Source organism: Gymnoscopelus microlampas, assembly GCF_963454915.1.
Source record: "Gymnoscopelus microlampas genome assembly, chromosome: 11".
Classification (NCBI taxonomy): domain Eukaryota; kingdom Metazoa; phylum Chordata; class Actinopteri; order Myctophiformes; family Myctophidae; genus Gymnoscopelus; species Gymnoscopelus microlampas.
Window position 1 is genome coordinate 55248818 of NC_139948.1, and position 20000 is coordinate 55268817.

Consider the following 20000-nt stretch of genomic DNA (forward strand, 5'->3'; position numbering starts at 1 on the left):
CCTGTCCATCTCTCTCTCTCTCTATTCCTCATCTAACTGTCCCTATCCTCTGTCTAACTGTCCATCTCTCTCTCTCTCTCTCTCTATTCCTCTGTCTAACTGTCCATCTCTCTCTCTCTCTCTATTCCTCTGTCTAACTGTCCATCTCTCTCTCTCTATTCCTCTGTCTAACTGTCCATCTCTCTCTCTCTATTCCTCTGTCTAACTGTCCATCTCTCTCTCTCTCTATTCCTCTGTCTAACTGTCCATCTCTCTCTCTATTCCTCTGTCTAACTGTCCATCTCTCTCTCTCTCTATTCCTCTGTCTAACTGTCCATCTCTCTCTCTCTCTATTCCTCTGTCTAACTGTCCATCTCTCTCTCTCTATTCCTCTGTCTAACTGTCCATCTCTCTCTCTCTCTATTCCTCTGTCTAACTGTCCATCTCTTCTCTCTCTATTCCTCTGTCTAACTGTCCATCTCTCTCTCTATTCCTCTGTCTAACTGTCCATCTATCTCTCTCTATTCCTCTGTCTAACTGTCCATCTCTCTCTCTCTCTATTCCTCTGTCTAACTGTCCATCTCTCTCTCTCTCTCTCTCTCTCTCTCTCTCTCTCTCTATTCCTCTGTCTAACTGTCCATCTCTCTCTCTATTCCTCTGTCTAACTGTCCATCTCTCTCTCTCTATTCCTCTGTCTAACTGTCCATCTCTCTCTCTATTCCTCTGTCTAACTGTCCATCTATCTCTCTCTCTCTCTCTCTCTCTCTCTCTCTCTCTATTCCTCTGTCTAACTGTCCATCTCTCTCTCTATTCCTCTGTCTAACTGTCCATCTCTCTCTCTCTATTCCTCTGTCTAACTGTCCATCTCTCTCTCTATTCCTCTGTCTAACTGTCCATCTCTCTCTTCTTTTCCTCTGTCTAACTGTCCATCTCTCTCTCTATTCCTCTGTCTAACTGTCCATCTCTCTCTCTCTCTCTATTCCTCTGTCTAACTGTCCATCTCTCTCTCTATTCCTCTGTCTAACTGTCCATCTCTCTCTCTATTCCTCTGTCTAACTGTCCATCTCTCTCTCTATTCCTCTGTCTAACTGTCCATCTCTCTCTCTCTTCTCTCTCCTCTGTCTATCTGTCCCCTCTCTCTCTCTCTATTCCTCTGTCAAACTGTCCATCTCTCTCTCTCTATTCCTCTGTCTAACTGTCCATCTCTCTCTCTATTCCTCTGTCTAACTGTCCATCTCTCTCTCTATTCCTCTGTCTAACTGTCCATCTCTCTCTCTATTCCTCTGTCTAACTGTCCATCTCTCTCTCTATTCCTCTGTCTAACTGTCCATCTCTCTCTCTCTTCCTCTGTCTAACTGTCCATCTCTCTCTCTATTCCTCTGTCTAACTGTCCATCTCTCTCTCTATTCCTCTGTCTAACTGTCCATCTCTCTCTCTCTTCCTCTGTCTAACTGTCCATCTCTCTCTCTATTCCTCTGTCTAACTGTCTCTCTCTCTTCTCATCTTGTCTAACTGTCCATCTCTCTCTCTATTCCTCTTCCCTCTCTCTCTGTCCATCTCTCTCTCTCTCTATTCCTCTGTCTAACTGTCCATCTCTCTCTCTATTCCTCTGTCTAACTGTCCATCTCTCTCTCTCTCTATTCCTCTGTCTAACTCTCCATCTCTCTCTCTATTCCTCTGTCTAACTGTCCATCTCTCTCTCTATTCCTCTGTCTAACTTTCCATCTCTCTCTCTATTCCTCTGTCTAACTGTCCATCTCTCTCTCTATTCCTCTGTCTAACTGTCCTCCATGAAGGCATAAACGCCCCCACAAAATAATCTAAAAAACAGACAGACAGACAGACAGACAGACAGACAGACAGACAGACAGACAGACAGACACAGACAGACACAGACAGACAGACAGACAGACAGACAGACAGACAGACAGACAGACAGACAGACAGACAGACAGACAGACAGACAGACAGACACTTACCTGTATTCTGCAGACAGTCAGACAGGACAATTATTAGCAGAAGAATAGATTTCATCTTCTCTTCTCTTCTCTTCTCTTCTCTGACGCTGTTTCAATAGAAAAGAGAAGTTCACACAGTAAACAAGACCTTACCGTAACTCTCTGTGTGTGTGTGTGTGTGTGTGTGTGTGTGTGTGTGTGTGTGTGTGTGTGTGTGTGTGTGTGTGTGTGTGTGTGTGTGTGTGTGTGTGTGTGTGTGTGTGTGTGTGTGTGTGTGTGTGTGTGTGTGTTTCCAGTAAGTCCAGTGGACAGTTCATTGACCGGCCATCTTTCAACATCAATGTTTGCTCTCTCTCTCTCTCTCTCTCTCTCTCTCTCTCTCTCTCTCTCTCTCTCTCTCTCTCTCTCTCTCTCTCTCTCTCTCTCTCTCTCTCTGTGTCAGGTCATGTGATGCTTGGCGACAGAACACAGATCTATAATAATTAGTAATTGATTTGTGATAATACTATGATGTTACCTTGATTTGTTCAATGTCTTAATTATATAAACAAACAATACACAGAAGTTTATTGTCATTTTGTTAAAGATCATTTATCATTAAACCTTCTGCAGTACATTCACGTACCACTAGGGGTAAGTAGAGGATCATGTCCATATGTTTGTCACATGCTGTCTCACCACTCTCTGGCCGCAGCCTGTCTGTCTGTCTGTCTGTCTGTCTGTCTGTCTGTCTGTCTGTCTGTCTGTCTGTCTGTCTGTCTGTCTGTCTGTCTGTCTGTCTGTCTCCATGGCATTGAGTGTGTTGTTAAGGGTTCTCAGTTTGTTATCATATATTATATATATTATCAGTTTTCTCCTCCAACCTGTCCTAGTCCCTCCTCCTCCTCATGAAAGGACGGCCCATGTCCCTCCTCCTCCTCATGAAAGGACGGCCCATGTCCCTCCTCCTCATGAACCCTGTTTTTCATTTCTTGTAGCGCAGATGTTGACCACTGACCTGGACTAAACCACTGACTAAACCACTGACTAAACCACTGACTAAACCACTGACTAAACCACTGCCCTACACTAAACCCTAAGGTTTAGTAGTAGTAGTAGTTGTAGTAGTTTAGTAGTTCTTACTGTATGGTGTGTGTGTGTGTGTGATATGAAATGTGAGCTTACCGTAATCACAGTAATCCTTAATCATATTCAAAGGCTTTTGCAGAGAAATGAAACTCCAGTCACTTTAAAGTTAGAGCACTGCAGGTGTGTGTGTCTGTGTCCAGCTGACACTCGTTGATGCTCTTAATGTTATAGGGCCAGGCATCAAGGCAATTGTGCTTTTGCACTGTTAAACTGACCAACATCTAATCTTAAGTGCCGTTTACACGACAGTCTTTACAGAAAACGGCAAAATGAAGTATCAAATGTGCCGTCCGTTTACACGGGAACGGTGTTTGCGGGGCTTGAATCCAAGCTCACAGTGAGCTTGTAGATCTGATATTTTCAAAAAGATCTTGAAAAGAAAGTGAAATAATATTTGGAATATATATTTGTTTTTAATTCAGATGGTCTGCGGAGAAAGACAATAATTTGACATGCACATGAGAGAGAGAGAGAGAGAGAGAGAGAGAGAGAGAGAGAGAGAGAGAGAGAGAGAGCTTTGATTTTTAACAAATCTTTTATTAAAAAAACTATTTAAAATCCAGTCATTTTTTTCAAGACATCACAAAAACACATGTGAATACCCATACTTCAAACAAAAAATATATAAAAAATTAAATTGTCATCTACCACAGCACACAAAGCATCATTATAGCACCACTTTTCAATGAATTCCTCAATGTTGTTCATTCCTTTAAAAAAACGAAAATCAATCCATATTCTGGCTTTCACCAAAGATATAAAAACAGAGAGTGCATTTTGCCCTGCCTTATCTTCAACTCTATTCTTCCTGCTACTGTATATAGCCATTTTTGCCTCTCCTAAGACCAGATTTAATAATTGCCATTTCACACAGTCAACTTTCCTGTAACCTGCTCCCAGAATAAAAGCAGTCTTAGACCACTCTTCTTCAAACCATTTGAACATATTTTCCAATGTATTAAAAATGTCACAAAGTCTTTTGCACTCTCTCTTCACAAAAAGGACATTTGCTTGACACTGTGGGGTTGACCAAAGAAATAAAAGCATTTACTGCAATGGCACCATGTAAAATCCTCCACTGTAAATCCCCAGTCCTTTTCCTTATAGGGAGTTTATACAAAACCCTCCATATTGGCTTCTCCTCACTGTCCAGTTCCAGTTTTTGTCTCCACACTGTATCAATCCTTCCACTCAGTTTGTTTTTGTTCAATGCTTTAACACAGTTTTTGTACATCACTTTTCCTTTTGCTGTGTACAAATCCACCATTTTGCGTCCCTCCATATTTAATAAAGGCCCTGAAACCAAATCCAGATTTGGTACAAAACCCATCTCTGGAAAAGGATCCCTCCCATCCGGAATCTCCACTCCTTCACTGTACTCCTTCAGCATCTCGACTTCTTCCTCAGTCAGCCTTTTAATCCCCAAATTCAACATATTCCTGGTCTGTCGTAAAGACCTCAGCCCCAGAAAGGAGGCCACAGCCAGCGTATTGCTCAGGTCAGGACCAGCTATATCCACGATGTTCCTCAGTATGACAGCTCCTGAAGTACGAAGCATTTGATTTAGACCCGGTGTCGAACTGTCCTGTATATCCAGCCTGGCTCCATTAATAAGTGGCTCCTCAAGTAGCCAGTGAAGAGAGCTCCATTTGAAACAGTTCCACGCCTTAAAAACTGCTTGATAAAAAGGAGGAAATCCACGCAAGTTTAACACAGTACAGTCCATTAAAAAGAGTGAAGTGTCTAACCCCAGCCCAGCTGTCCTCCGCAAAATGTTGCTTGCAACTTCTCTCCACACCACATCTTCTGGGCCAATAAGAAAGCGTTGTGCAAACTGTACTCTAAAAGCTGCTATCCTACTCTCTATGTGAATAAGACCTTGCCCCCCCTCCTCTTTTGGTAAAAACAAACACTCTGTGGTACCCAGTGCAATCTGTCCCAGAAAAAAATCCACCAAAACTGATTGCACCTTTTTTACTAAGCCTCTAGGTGGCTCCATACAGGCCAGCCTTGTGCCACAGAGCAGAAGCTACCAAAGTGTTGATGATGAGTGCTCTACCTCTGAGGGACATTTGAGGTTTTAACCATTTCCACTTATTGAGCCTTCCTTCCACTTTTTCTAACACACCTTCCCAGTTCTTCTGAACAATATTGTCATTTCCAACATACACTCCAAGATATTTGATTCCATCCTTTTTCCATCTCAACCCCCCTGGTAAATTAGGAAAACCCTCCCTCCAACTCCCAACTGCCAGTGCTTCACTTTTTTTCCCAATTTACTTTAGCTACTTTATCTTTTAAAAACAGACCTCCAATACTATTCCTGATTTTGCATAACAGTGGTTCAATAGAAATTGAGTACAACATTCCTGAGAGACTGCAGCCCTGTCTTACCCCTCGACACACTTTAAAAGGGGCACTTAGACCTCCATTGATTTTTAGTACACTCTCAATGTCCTGATACAACACCTTGATCATGGCAATAAGACCTGAGCTGAGGCCAAAACTCTCCAGGGTTTTCCAGAGGTAAAGGTGCTCAGCTCTATCGAACGCCTTCTGCTGATCCAGCGGAATGAGACCAGTATCAATGCCTAATGAACTAGAGATGTCCAAAATATCACGAATTAAGGACACATTGTCCAGTATAGACCTACCAGGCACACAACATGTCTGGTCCTGATGTATTATGAGGTCCATCACCTCTCTGAGTCTGTTGGCCAACGCTTTCGACAGAATTTTATAATCTGTGCAGAGAAGAGACACAGGACGCCAATTTTTGATCTCTTGGAGATCTCCTTTCTTCGGTAACAGAGTTATTACTGCTCTCCTGCAGCTTAGAGGCAGCAGCATATCTTTGAAACTTTAGTTGAAAACATTTAGAAGATCCTCACCCATCTCGCTCCAGAACTCCTTATAAAACTCCACCGGGAGCCCATCGATCCCAGGGGCCTTTCCCCCCTCCATACTCTGTAGGGCTGTTAGAAGTTCATTTGGCCCCAGCGGTTTTCCCAGCTCAGCGTTGCCATCTTCTGGAACTTGGGCCAAATTGTCACAAAAGTGATCAAATAGTTCTTCATTGTCCTTATATTCACTGCTATAAAGCTCAGAGTAAAAATCCACGGCTCTTCTCCGAATGTCATTTGAATCTCTGAGCTCCTGTATCAGATCACAGTGCATGAATTAAACGGCTCTGCCCGTTCCTCTTCTCAAGGCCAAAGACATACTGTGACGGTGCATCCATCAGCGTTGCACTCTGGAACCGTGACCGGACCAGCGCTCCCTGCGCTCTAGTGCCTAGTACAGTGGTTCTCAAACTTTTTCATGTCAAGGACCCCCAAATTGACACTTATTAGCCCGCGGACCCCCATTTGAAAATATAAGCCACGAACCCCCATAAGAGAAGATTTTTACGGCTCTAGCGGTAAAAAAAAATATATTTCAAGGACCACCAGTTTGACATTAGGCTACGGACCCCCATTACGTACAAATGGAACCAAATGGACCCGTTAGGGTCCATTTGGTTCCATTTGTACACTCTCAGAGTTACAGACCCATAAGGGTCCATTTGGTTCCTATCCATCATTTAGCTGGGGACCCCCTGGAACCCCCTCAAGTACCCCTGGGGGTCCCCGGACCCCACTTTGAGAACCAATGGCCTAGTAGGTCTCTAAGAGCAGAACTTTTAGACTTCTTCAATATGACCTCTATTTCCAGTGGAATCTACAAGACTCTGCAATTCCACAACTTCTATCCCTATAGATCCTCCATAGATCTGGTGATGTCTGGTGTGACATTGAGAGTGTTCTGCTGACAAAACCTTCCCATAATCCCACCACTGTCTCAGAGAATTAAAGTCTTCTTTTCTGTTCTTAAAAATTACCCCCCCCAAAAAAACGAAAAACATCCTTAAAATGTTCATCATTTAGTAAAGCTGTGTTAAAATGCCAGTATGCACTTTTTGGCTTTACATTCATGATCGAAACGTTACAATCAACCATTGAATGATCAGAAAAACCAACAGGCAATATTCTGCACTTTTTGAAAATATTAAAATGATGCTTAAAACAATAAAAACGGTCCAACCGAGCCAGAGATACCAGATTACCTCTGCTATGGGCCCAAGGGTACTGTCTTTTATCACCATTGAAACTTCTCCACACATCATCTAAATCATGTGACTCTATTAGTGTTCTCAGTGCACTTTGTGAAGCACTGTGAGGTTCTAAATGATTCCTGTCATAACAATCATTTACTGTAGAGTTAAAATCTCCACCAAGAAACAAATAATCCTCAACATCAACATTACTTAGCCTATGACTCAGCGTTTGTAAAAAAAAAAAAACTCTTTCAGGACCCGTAGTAGGAGCATACACATTAATGAAACTTAAATTAAAAATTTCAAAAAACGCCCTCACTACCAACAACCTGCCCTCAACCATCTGGTCTATCTCAATAGATACTGGTGTGAAATTCTTTGAGAAGAGAATGCCCCCCCCCCCTCCCCACTGGTTGTGCTCTTTTGCACCATTTCCCCCTCCCACTCTCTTTTCCAATCACACTCATTAAAACAGTCACTGTGAGTCTCTTGTACAAACATCACATCCGTTTTTTTGGTTGTCATCAATTCATACAAAACAGACCTTTTTGCTATATCTCTAGCCCCATTTAAATTCAAAGTACTGATATTACAATGACTCATAGTTAGAGATATTAGAAGCAAACATAAACACAATACTAACCTACTGCACACAGTGTGTACAACATTATTCATCAACACATCCATTATTTAGCATTGAACTGACTTTTGAGACAACTTTCTTTATTCTGGCGGTTTCCTGTTGAGTAAAACCTCCTTCCCCTTTAGAACTCAAGTGATGCCGAACAGAATTAGAAAAACACTCTAAATCAGAGAAGTAATCTCCCACTTTCACTCTCTTCATGTTTTTGGTTTTCTGCAAAAAATCCTGTATTTCGTCAACTGTATATTTGACCTTTGTCTCCTGGCTAACCACCATCTTGAGATCAGAGGTTTCACTTTCACTCTCAGCAGCATAAACACTAGAATCAGACTCCGTTACCTCTTTTACTGCTTTATCTGTGACTTTGCTAGCTTTGAGTGACCTTCCACTATTATTTTTCTTTTTCCTTTTCAACCGTGGCACTTTTAAGCCTTCATCAGCATTTTCCATATCAACCTCTCCCCCTCCCACTACTACAATCTCTGCAGGCCTTTGACTTATTTCATTTTGTTTTACATTTAGGACAGATGCTGAGCCAAAAAACATTCCTATGGCAACTTTCTGTCCCTTATCTGTCTCCTCCTGTCTTTTCTCACTCACCTGACTGTCTTTCTGTGCATCACCTGTCTCACCCTGTCCTCCTTCCTCCTCACTGTCTTGTTCTGAAACATCTGTCTCACTCTGTCCTCCTTCCTCCTCACTGTCTTGTTCTGAAACATCTGTCTCACCCTGTCCTCCTTCCTCCTCACTGTCTTGTTCTGAAACATCTGTCCCACTCTGTCCTCCTTCCTCCTCACTGTCTTGTTCTGAAACATCTGTCCCACTCTGTCCTCCTTCCTCCTCACTGTCTTGTTCCGAAACATCTGTCTCACCCTGTCCTCCTTCCTCCTCACTGTCTTGTTCTGAAACATCTGTCCCACTCTGTCCTCCTTCCTCCTCACTGTCTTGTTCTGAAACATCTGTCTCACCCTGTCCTCCTTCCTCCTCACTGTCTTGTTCTGAAACATCTGTCCCACTCTGTCCTCCTTCCTCCTCACTGTCTTTCTGTGCATCACCTGTCTCACCCTGTCCTCCTTCCTCCTCACTGTCTTGTTCTGAAACATCTGTCCCACTCTGTCCTCCTTCCTCACTCATCTGACTGTCTTGCTGTGTATCATCTGTATCACCCTCTTCTTCCTCCCTGTCTCCCATCTCTTCCTGTCCCTCCACACCATCCTGTCCTTCCTGCCTCATTGTCTCTTTCTGTCTTTTTTTTCGTTTTTCTTATTCTGCTCAGAGTCTTTTTCTGGACAAGCTCTGGTGAGGTGTCCCTCCAACCCACAAACAAAACATTTCATAGACTTTCTGATTTTGCAAAAATTGCAAAAATAACGTAGTAAAACTCATCTACTTTCAGTTTGAAAGCCAAGTTCAAATCCTCATTTCTGTTCAGAATCATGTATAACTGCCTTCTGTGTGAAACCACATGCTTTAATTCTGGAGATTTACAGCCTGCATGCACTTTTGTAATTTGAGAGATACTTTTTCCATGTCGGGATAACTCTCCTGTCAACACTTCATCTCTAATGAACGGAGGAACATCAGAAAGTATCACTTTCTTCCCTGGAGTAGCAAGAGGCACCACAGGTACAAACGTGCCTTTTATAACAATGCCGTTCTCCACCAGCGTGTTTACTTTGTCAATATGATCAATCAAAATCACAACAGCGCTATTCATCCGCGCTGCGGACGTAACGCTGCCGTTACCAACCACCTTCCCAACAGCCAAACTACACTCCTCTACTGAACACTGAAATGTTGATGTGATCTTTATACCATGCTTTCTTGTCAGATTAACAAACTCCATAGCTACGTGCGCCGTGCACCCCCGACCAGCAGAGATCCCGCTATATAAACACTAACAATAAAAACTGTAAGCTCACTATTCACATCCCCTACGGATAAAGAGATAGATAGGAAAAAACACTCGCAAACACCTCTCAAACAAACGCTCCGCACCACACTCACTCCTTCCACTCAGAGAGAGAGAGAGAGAGAGAGAGAGAGAGAGAGACTGAGAGAGAGAGAGATATCATTTGGGGTGCGTGCGTGAGAGAGAGAGAGAGAGAGGATAGAGATATCATTTGGGGTGCGTGTGTGCGTGCGTGCGTGCGTGTGTGTGTGTGTGTGTGTGTGAAGTGACACACTACCTGGTCTCAGCTCTCAGATTTCAGTTGCGAGCAGCTGTAAGATCCACGGACAGACAGACAGACAGACAGACAGACAGACAGACAGAGAGAGAGAGAGAGACACACTGACTATAACGTTACTCTTGGTTTCTTTGTGGAATTAAGTTTAAAATCAGCAACAGGTAGGTCTATCTGTCTGTCTGTCTGTCTGTCTGTCTGTCTGTCTGTCTGTCTGTCTGTCTGTCTGTCTGTCTGTCTGTCTCACTCTGACGTGATCTAGACTTCAGTACAAGGAGAGAGAGAGAGAGAGAGAGAGAGAGAGAGAGAGAGAGAGAGAGAGAGAGAGAGAGAGAGAGAGAGAGAGAGAGAGAGAGAGAGAGAGAGAGAGAGAGAGAGAGAGAGAGAGAGAGAGAGAGAGAGAGAGAGAGAGAGAGAGAGAGAGAGAGAGAGAGAGAGAGCGAGAGTGTTCATGTTTGTGCAATTATAACCTAACAATCCTTTAAAAAAAAAACTGAAATTGATCCATGGATGAAAACCTGTTGTCTTCAGTACTTTAATACATTAGACAAAACAGCTTTATTATAACTACTAGACAATGGATCACTAACCTCACATCACCACCACACTGTATATATGTTTATTATAACTACTAGACAATGGATCACTAACCTCACATCACCACCACACTGTATATATGTTTATTATAACTACTAGACAATGGATCACTACCCTCACATCACCACCACACTGTATATATGTTTATTATAACTACTAGACAATGGATCACTAACCTCACATCACCACCACACTGTATATATGTTTATAATAACTACTAGACAATGGATCACTAACCTCACATCACCACACTGTATATATGTTTATTATAACTACTAGACAATGGATCACTACCCTCACATCACCACACTGTATATATGTTTATTATAACTACTAGACAATGGATCACTAACCTCACATCACCACCACACTGTATATATGTTTATAATAACTACTAGACAATGGATCACTAACCTCACATCACCACACTGTATATATGTTTATTATAACTACTAGACAATGGATCACTAACCTCACATCACCACACTGTATATATGTTTATAATAACTACTAGACAATGGATCACTAACATCACATCACCACACTGTATATATGTTTATTATAACTACTAGACAATGGATCACTAACCTCACATCACCACACTGTATATATGTTTATAATAACTACTAGACAATGGATCACTACCCTCACATCACCACACTGTATATATGTTTATAATAACTACTAGACAATGGATCACTAACCTCACATCACCACACTGTATATATGTTTATTATAACTACTAGACAATGGATCACTAACCTCACATCACCACCACACTGTATATATGTTTATAATAACTACTAGACAATGGATCACTAACCTCACATCACCACACTGTATATATGTTTATTATAACTACTAGACAATGGATCACTACCCTCACATCACCACACTGTATATATGTTTATAATAACTACTAGACAATGGATCACTAACCTCACATCACCACCACACTGTATATATGTTTATTATAACTACTAGACAATGGATCACTACCCTCACATCACCACACTGTATATATGTTTATAATAACTACTAGACAATGGATCACTAACCTCACATCACCACCACACTGTATATATGTTTATAATAACTACTAGACAATGGATCACTACCCTCACATCACCACCACACTGTATATATGTTTATTATAACTACTAGACAATGGATCACTAACATCACATCACCACCACACTGTATATATGTTTATAATAACTACTAGACAATGGATCACTAACCTCACATCACCACCACACTGTATATATGTTTATAATAACTACTAGACAATGGATCACTAACATCACATCACCACACTGTATATATGTTTATAATAACTACTAGACAATGGATCACTACCCTCACATCACCACACTGTATATATGTTTATAATAACTACTAGACAATGGATCACTAACCTCACATCACCACCACACTGTATATATGTTTATAATAACTACTAGACAATGGATCACTAACATCACATCACCACACTGTATATATGTTTATTATAACTACTAGACAATGGATCACTAACCTCACATCACCACCACACTGTATATATGTTTATTATAACTACTAGACAATGGATCACTACCCTCACATCACCACCACACTGTATATATGTTTATAATAACTACTAGACAATGGATCACTACCCTCACATCACCACCACACTGTATATATGTTTATAATAACTACTAGACAATGGATCACTACCCTCACATCACCACACTGTATATATGTTTATAATAACTACTAGACAATGGATCACTAACCTCACATCACCACCACACTGTATATATGTTTATAATAACTACTAGACAATGGATCACTACCCTCACATCACCACCACACTGTATATATGTTTATAATAACTACTAGACAATGGATCACTACCCTCACATCACCACCACACTGTATATATGTTTATAATAACTACTAGACAATGGATCACTAACCTCACATCACCACCACACTGTATATATGTTTATAATAACTACTAGACAATGGATCACTACCCTCACATCACCACCACACTGTATATATGTTTATAATAACTACTAGACAATGGATCACTACCCTCACATCACCACACTGTATATATGTTTATTATAACTACTAGACAATGGATCACTGACCTCACATCACCACCACACTGTATATATGTTTATTATAACTACTAGACAATGGATCACTAACCTCACATCACCACACTGTATATATGTTTATAATAACTACTAGACAATGGATCACTAACCTCACATCACCACACTGTATATATGTTTATAATAACTACTAGACAATGGATCACCACCCTCACATCACCACCACACTGTATATATGTTTATAATAACTACTAGACAATGGATCACTAACCTCACATCACCACACTGTATAACTAGAGACAGTGCTCCTCGGAGCACAGGTCTCCGTCTGGTACAGTAGGTTATTGTTGGTCAGCAATGTTTGGAATTTGCCAATCAGGATGTAATATGAAAGATCGGACGGAACCATCTTGATCACTTGACTATAGAGATAATGTCTACCGATTTGCATGATGTTTGGACAACATTTTTTGGAGTAATATAAAAAAGAAAAGTGTCACAAAAAGCGGCCTCCTGGTGGCGCTATAACAGGCCCATGTGAAACATTTTGGGGCAGAGGTTCTGCTCTGGCATCCAGGGAGTGTGTGCACAGTTTCACTGCCATCAAGCCAACGGTGCCAGAGATTAGCTGTTCACAAAATGACAGAATGACGGACGACCTGGTGGAGACAATAATGACAGTATACAGAATAACCAGACTGTATAATAATGACAGTATACAGAATAACCAGACTGTATAATAATGACAGTATACAGAATAACCAGACTGTATAATAATGACAGTAGACAGAATAACCAGACTGTATAATAATGACAGTATACAGAATAACCAGACTGTATAATAATGACAGTATACAGAATAACCAGACTGTATAATAATGACAGTAGACAGAATAACCAGACTGTATAATAATGACAGTAGACAGAATAACCAGACTGTATAATAATGACAGTATACAGAATAACCAGACTGTATAATAATGACAGTAGACAGAATAACCAGACTGTATAATAATGACAGTATACAGAATAACCAGACTGTATAATAATGACAGTAGACAGAATAAGACAGAATAAGAACAAGTTGGTCTTTCACTCAGAATCAAGGAAAACTAGAAAAAGTGCTCCTCGGAGCACAGGTCTTCGCCAGGTCAGGTAGGTTATTCTGGCCTCCTGGTGGCGATATAATAGGCCAATGTGAAAAGGGTGCCATTTATTCTTAGGTCTTTCACGGCAATCGGACACTGCATTCATGATTTGAGGCATTTTGTTCCAAAAATGTGTTTTGCTAAATTAGACCTGCTGGTGGCGCTATAACAGGCCAATGTGAAAAGGGTGGCATTTCTTCCTCGGCCTAGTGGGAATGTGCGTGTGAAAATTCACGGAAATCGCAAGCTGTGTTCATGGTTTGAGGCAGTTTGTTCAAAACGGACCAATCCTGCAAACTTTGGATGGCAACCTTAACCAATGAGGATGGAATATGGGAAATCGGACAGATCAGGGTTGATCACATGACTATAGAGATACAGTGTACCGATTTGCATGACGTTTGGTTAAAAGCTGTAGGAGTAATGTGAAAAAATGGGTTTTGCACAAATCGGCCTCCGGGTGGCGCTATAACAGGCCCATGTGAAAAATTTGAGGCAGAGGTTCTGAATTAGCATCCAGGGAGTGCACAGTTTCACAGCGACCGGGCCAACGGTGCCGGAGATTTGGTAACACACGGACAGGTTCGGACGGACGGACGAAGGGTGAAACATACTCTCTCGCCATGCCTTCGGCCTGGCGGAGACAATAATCTGAAACACAGGACAGATATTTTCACAAGCGTGTGTGTGTGTTTACATGTGTGTTTACATGTGTGTTTACATGTGTGTGTGTGTGTGTGTGTGTGTGTGTGTGTGTGTCCGTCCGTCCGTCCGTCCGTCCGTCCGTCCGTCCGTCCGTCCGTCCATCTGTGAACAGCTAATCTCCGGCACCGTTGTCTTGATCGCAGTGAAACTGTGCACACACACTCCCTGGATGCCATTTCCGAACTTCTGCCCCAAATTTTTCACATGGGCCTGTTATAGCGCCACCAGGAGGCCGATTTGTGCAAAACATATTATTTGACAGTACTCCTACAGATTTTATCCAAATATCACGCAAATCGGTACACAGTATCTCTATAGTCATGTGATCAACACGGATCTGTCTGATTTTCCATATTCCATCCTGATTGGCTAAGGTTGGCTTCCAAAGTTTGCAGGATTGGTCCGTTTTGAACTAAATGCCTCAAATCATGAACGCAGCTTGCTATTTCTCTGAAATTTCACACACACATTCCCACTAGGCAGAGGAAGATTATGTCACTTGAAAATGTTCAAATCAGCCTCATGGTGGCGCTATAAAAGGCCGATTTGCGTTTTTGACTATAACTGCACAGATCTGCGTGAAACTTTGCACGCATACTCCCTAGAGGCCGAGGAAAAACATCTGTCCTGCATTTTTCACATTAGCTTTTTATAGCGCCACCAGGAGGCCGACTTATGTAAAACTTTTTTTTTTAAATTAAGCCTTCACATTTTATCCAAATTTCACGCAAATCGGTACACATGATCTCTATAGTCATGTGATCAAGATAGATCTGTTTGATTTTTTCATATTCCATCCTGATTGGCTAACATTGACATCTAAAGTTTGCAAGAGTAGCCCGTTTTGAACAAAATGCTGCAAATCATGAACGCAGCGCACGGCCTATGAAGAAATGGCACCCTTTTCACTTTGGCCTATTATATAGCCAGGAGTCCAATACAACCTACCTAACCTGTGCTCCGAGGAGCACTTTTTCTAGTCTGTCTATCAGCTATGGGGTCCCTGCTTCATCTGTCTCTCAGCTAGGGGGTCCCTGCTTCATCTGTCTCATGAGGGAGACATCTGTGTGTCCTTTCAAGGACCCCAATGGAAACAAGCCCGCAAGGACTTTTTTGGCCGGACCTTTTAGACAAAAGTATTATAAATGTAACTGTGTTGTTTTACATTCTTTTTGCCTAATAAAAATTTCAATCAATCAATCAATCCTGTAAGGGTCAGGGTTAGGTTCCTCTGTCTCCCTGTCAGCACCCTTTGTGGCTTCTATAGTATGCAGACCCACAATGCAATGTTTTGTTTCAAAGAGAGTTGTGTGTAAACGTCAGTGGCATTCCGTTATATAAAAATGTGCTTGGCACAATCTAATACTTCCATACGGAATATGTCCATATTCCAAGTGCCTTTGTTTATATGTAACGCCAGCGTCGCTTTTCCAAAGAAAGGACATTTGCATTTGTAACATCAACCCTCGAGTACATTTTAGTTTAGTTTTTTATTATTTTCAGTAATGGGATTAAAAAAAAGGTTTGGTTGGTAGATCTTTCTGAGTCATCGTATAGTATGTGTACTGTAGTATAGTTATAGTATATATAGTATAGTATGTGTACTGTAGTATAGTTATAGTATATATAGTATAGTATGTGTACTGTAGTATAGTGACAGTTGTTAACAAACAGTATAGTTATAGGCTTAAAACCGGCTGAAAACCCTCTTCAGGAAACACTACCCTTCCTCTTTGCCTGGCCTACTTGTTGTTAAAGGGATTGTAGGCAAGTTCAGAGATTAAAAAAAGAAAAAAACTGTTGTCAAATACCGCCCTCCACTCCCCCCCCCTCCTGCGTGTCACTGCCCGGCCGGTCCGCCCCTGCCGGTTCTCTGAATTTTTATTTTTAAATAGGCTCTGTCATGATGAATTGACCACATATATGAAGTTAAACAACTAAATTCTATCCAAACGATATCTTAAAAGTAAATTCCGTGCCTCAAAAAAGAAGTTTCAGAGCGTTTTAAAAAAACAAAAGTTAAAAGTTAAAACTGCCCACAGAAAACAATGGCGGCTCGTTTCATTTTTGTCGGCTGCACTCGGTTTCACTCGGAACAGTTCACACGGACAAGGATGCGCACATGCGTGCGTTAATTTACGTCCCGGACAAACATAAACTGTAGGGAAAATACGGATTTCAGAAAGAGGACTGCATGTGTTTCAATGCAGGAAAACACCCCAGCATCATTATATAGTTTAGGCTTAATGTTGCCTAGAATCCCTTTAACTAGTTGTACGAACTCTTGTTTTATTGTTGTATTGTTTTATTAAATCTTGTTTAGTCGATACACTTATTTGTTTCAGCTCTTGCTCATTTGATTTTCCTATTTTGTCTCATCTGTTTAAGACGGTAGGTAGCTGATATATTGCACTTTAACCTTAGCGCTAGGTATGCTCTTGGTTGCTTGTTTTTGCAGAAAATGCACTTCAGACTTCTGGTGATTAGTAGTTTAGTTCCCTACCTATGTTGAATGTACTTATTGTAAGTCTGCTAAATGACTGTAATGTAATGTAATGTTATAGTATATACATATATGTATAGTGAAGTATAGGTTAATAGTATAGTGTAGTAGTTTTATAGTATAGTGTAGTAGTTTTATAGTATAGTGTAGTAGTTTTAGAGTATAGTGTAGTATAGTATGGTGACAGTTGTTAACAGACAGAAAGGTTAAAGTTTTGGCATCACAACCAACATTCACCTGGATTAACACAGCTGGCTGCACCTGTTATCTCTCTCTCTGTGTGTGTGTGTGTGTGTGTGTGTGTGTGTGTGTGTGTGTGTGTGTGTGTGTGTGTGTGTGTGTGTGTGTGTGTGTGTGTGTGTGTGTGTGTGTGTGTGTGTGTGTGTGTGTGTGTGTGTGTGTGTGTGTCAATACAAACCAAGCTTTCAGGGGTACAAGTTCCCATCAACATGAACACAATATAAATAAACATCAGAGGTCATGACGGAAACACTGTCTCTCTCTCTCTCTCTGTGTGTGTGTGTGTGTGTGTGTGTGTGTGTGTGTGTGTGTGTGTGTGTGTGTGTGTGTGTGTGTGTGTGTGTGTGTGTGTGTGTGTGTGTGTGTGTGTGTGTGTGAGAATATTGATTTTTTTTGTTGTTCTCATAGAGGACAGTTTCCTAACTGGAAACAATCAGCAATTGTTTTAGATAGTTGTGTAATTGTTGTTACTATGTATGTGTAGAGTTGTGTAGTGAATGTGTAGAGTTGTGTAGTGAATGTGTAGAGTTGTGTAGAGTTGTGTAGTGAATGTGTAGAGTTGTGTAGTGAATGTGTAGAGTTGTGTAGTGAATGTGTAGAGTTGTGTAGTGAATGTGTAGAGTTGTGTAGTGAATGTGTAGAGTTGTGTAGTGAATGTGTAGAGTTGTGTAGTGAATGTGTAGAGTTGTGTAGAGTTGTGTAGTGAATGTGTAGAGTTGTGTAGTGAATGTGTAGAGTTGTGTAGTGAATGTGTAGAGTTGTGTAGTGAATGTGTAGAGTTGTGTAGTGAATGTGTAGAGTCTATAGTGTCTTGACTTTGAGCCACGCAAATGCCAGGCAGGTAGAAAGAGAAGAATTGGAACAATATAAGGTGGACAATTAGCCTGGTAAACCCTCCCTCCGGAAATCTCATTTCCATGTGATTTCAGGAGTGAGTCTGGCCTGAACCGCCTTTCTGCAATATTGGCTGTGGGCTGGAGTTGGGCGGGAGTAATACCGTTGACTGACAACCCCTTCAGCCAAGGATCGTTTTTCCCCTTCAGCCAATCAGCAGTTCATTTTGACAACCTCCAGACTATGTGACGCAACGGGACTTTTGGGACGGCCATGCCCAAAATAGGTTGCCTTATTGGGATACATGCGTGTCACTCCCCGCCCCTGCCGGTTCTCTAAATGTATATTTTTAAATAGGCTCTGGCATGATTAATTGACCACATGAAGTTAAACAACTAAATTCTATCCAAACGATATCTTAATAGTAAATTCCGTGCCTCAAAAAAGAAGTTTGAGACCGTTTTAAAACCGAAAATAAGAAGTGACGGCACTCATAGAAACAACAATGGCTGCCGTTCGTCTTTTGTCGGCCCCAATCAGGCTGCACTCGGCTTCATTCGGGCTCACTGAAACTCGCCACCTGATTGGCCAACTGTCGCTCTCAATCACAGAACGATGTGTGACGACGCTGATAGGCTCGTCAGTTCGGCGTACAGAGCGAATATTGCAGAAAGGCGGTTCAGGCCAGACTCACTCCTGAAATCAAATGGAAATGAGATTTCCGGAGGGAGGGTTTACCAGGCTAGTGGACAATGATAAAATGCCAGGCAGGTAGAAAGAGAAGAATTGGAACAATAAGGTGGACAATGATAAAAATGGATTATTTAGAAGAAAATGTTTTGGACGATGATGAGTTATGGACTCTGTCTGGACCAACCTCTGATGGGTTCTAAATGTGAGGATGGGTTCTAAATGTGAGGATGGGTTCTAAATGTGAGGACGGGTTCTAAATGTGAGGGCCACGAAGCATCTCCTCAAACCAGGCTTTGACGTTTTGGGTCTCTTGACCTGTTTTATCTACCTTAATGTAGATATGGTGTCATAGTTAAACTTAATGTAGATATGGTGTCATAGTTAAACTTAATGTAGATATGGTGTCATAATTAAACTTAATGTAGATATGGTGTCATAATTAAACTTAATGTAGATATGGTGTCATAATTAAACTTAATGTAGATATGGTGTCATATTAAACTTAATGTAGATATGGTGTCATAATTAAACTTAATGTAGATATGGTGTCATAATTAAACTTAATGTAGATATGGTGTCATAATTAAACTTAATGTAGATATGGTGTCATAATTAAACTTAATGTAGATATGGTGTCATAATTAAACTTAATGTAGATATGGTGTCATAATTAAACTTAATGTAGATATGGTGTCATAATTAAACTTAATGTAGATATGGTGTCATAATTAAACTTAATGTAGATATGGTGTCATAATTAAACTTAATGTAGATATGGTGTCATAGTTAAACTTAATGTAGATATGGTGTCATAATTAAACTTAATGTAGATATGGTGTCATATTAAACTTAATGTAGATATGGTGTCATAATTAAACTTAATGTAGATATGGTGTCATAGTTAAACTTAATGTAGATATGGTGTCATAATTAAACTTAATGTAGATATGGTGTCATAATTAAACTTAATGTAGATATGGTGTCATAATTAAACTTAATGTAGATATGGTGTCATAATTAAACTTAATGTAGATATGGTGTCATAGTTAAACTTAATGTAGATATGGTGTCATAGTTAAACTTAATGTAGATATGGTGTCATAATTAAACTTAATGTAGATATGGTGTCATAATTAAACTTAATGTAGATATGGTGTCATAGTTAAACTTAATGTAGATATG

General features: G+C 40.7%; 2 protein-coding genes across 3 annotated transcripts in view; one reads left to right on the forward strand and one right to left on the reverse strand.

Annotated features, from left to right (window-relative positions):
• Nucleotides 1-10126, reverse strand: part of LOC311056226 (properdin-like) — a 30092-nt gene extending 19966 nt beyond the window's left edge. For both annotated transcript variants that reach the window (XM_084072692.1, XM_084072691.1), the window contains exons 1-2: nucleotides 9994-10126; nucleotides 1959-2044 (exon numbers count right to left, since the gene is read on the reverse strand). In XM_084072692.1, the coding sequence (XP_083928818.1) occupies nucleotides 1959-2013 (55 nt within the window). In that variant the 5' untranslated portion in view covers nucleotides 2014-2044; nucleotides 9994-10126. The remainder of the gene's footprint in view (nucleotides 1-1958; nucleotides 2045-9993) is intronic.
• Nucleotides 10066-20000, forward strand: part of scn4ab (sodium channel, voltage-gated, type IV, alpha, b) — an 86053-nt gene continuing 76118 nt past the window's right edge. Inside the window, exon 1 of the mRNA XM_084072687.1 lies at nucleotides 10066-10154. The gene's annotated coding sequence lies outside the window, so the exon portion shown is untranslated. The remainder of the gene's footprint in view (nucleotides 10155-20000) is intronic.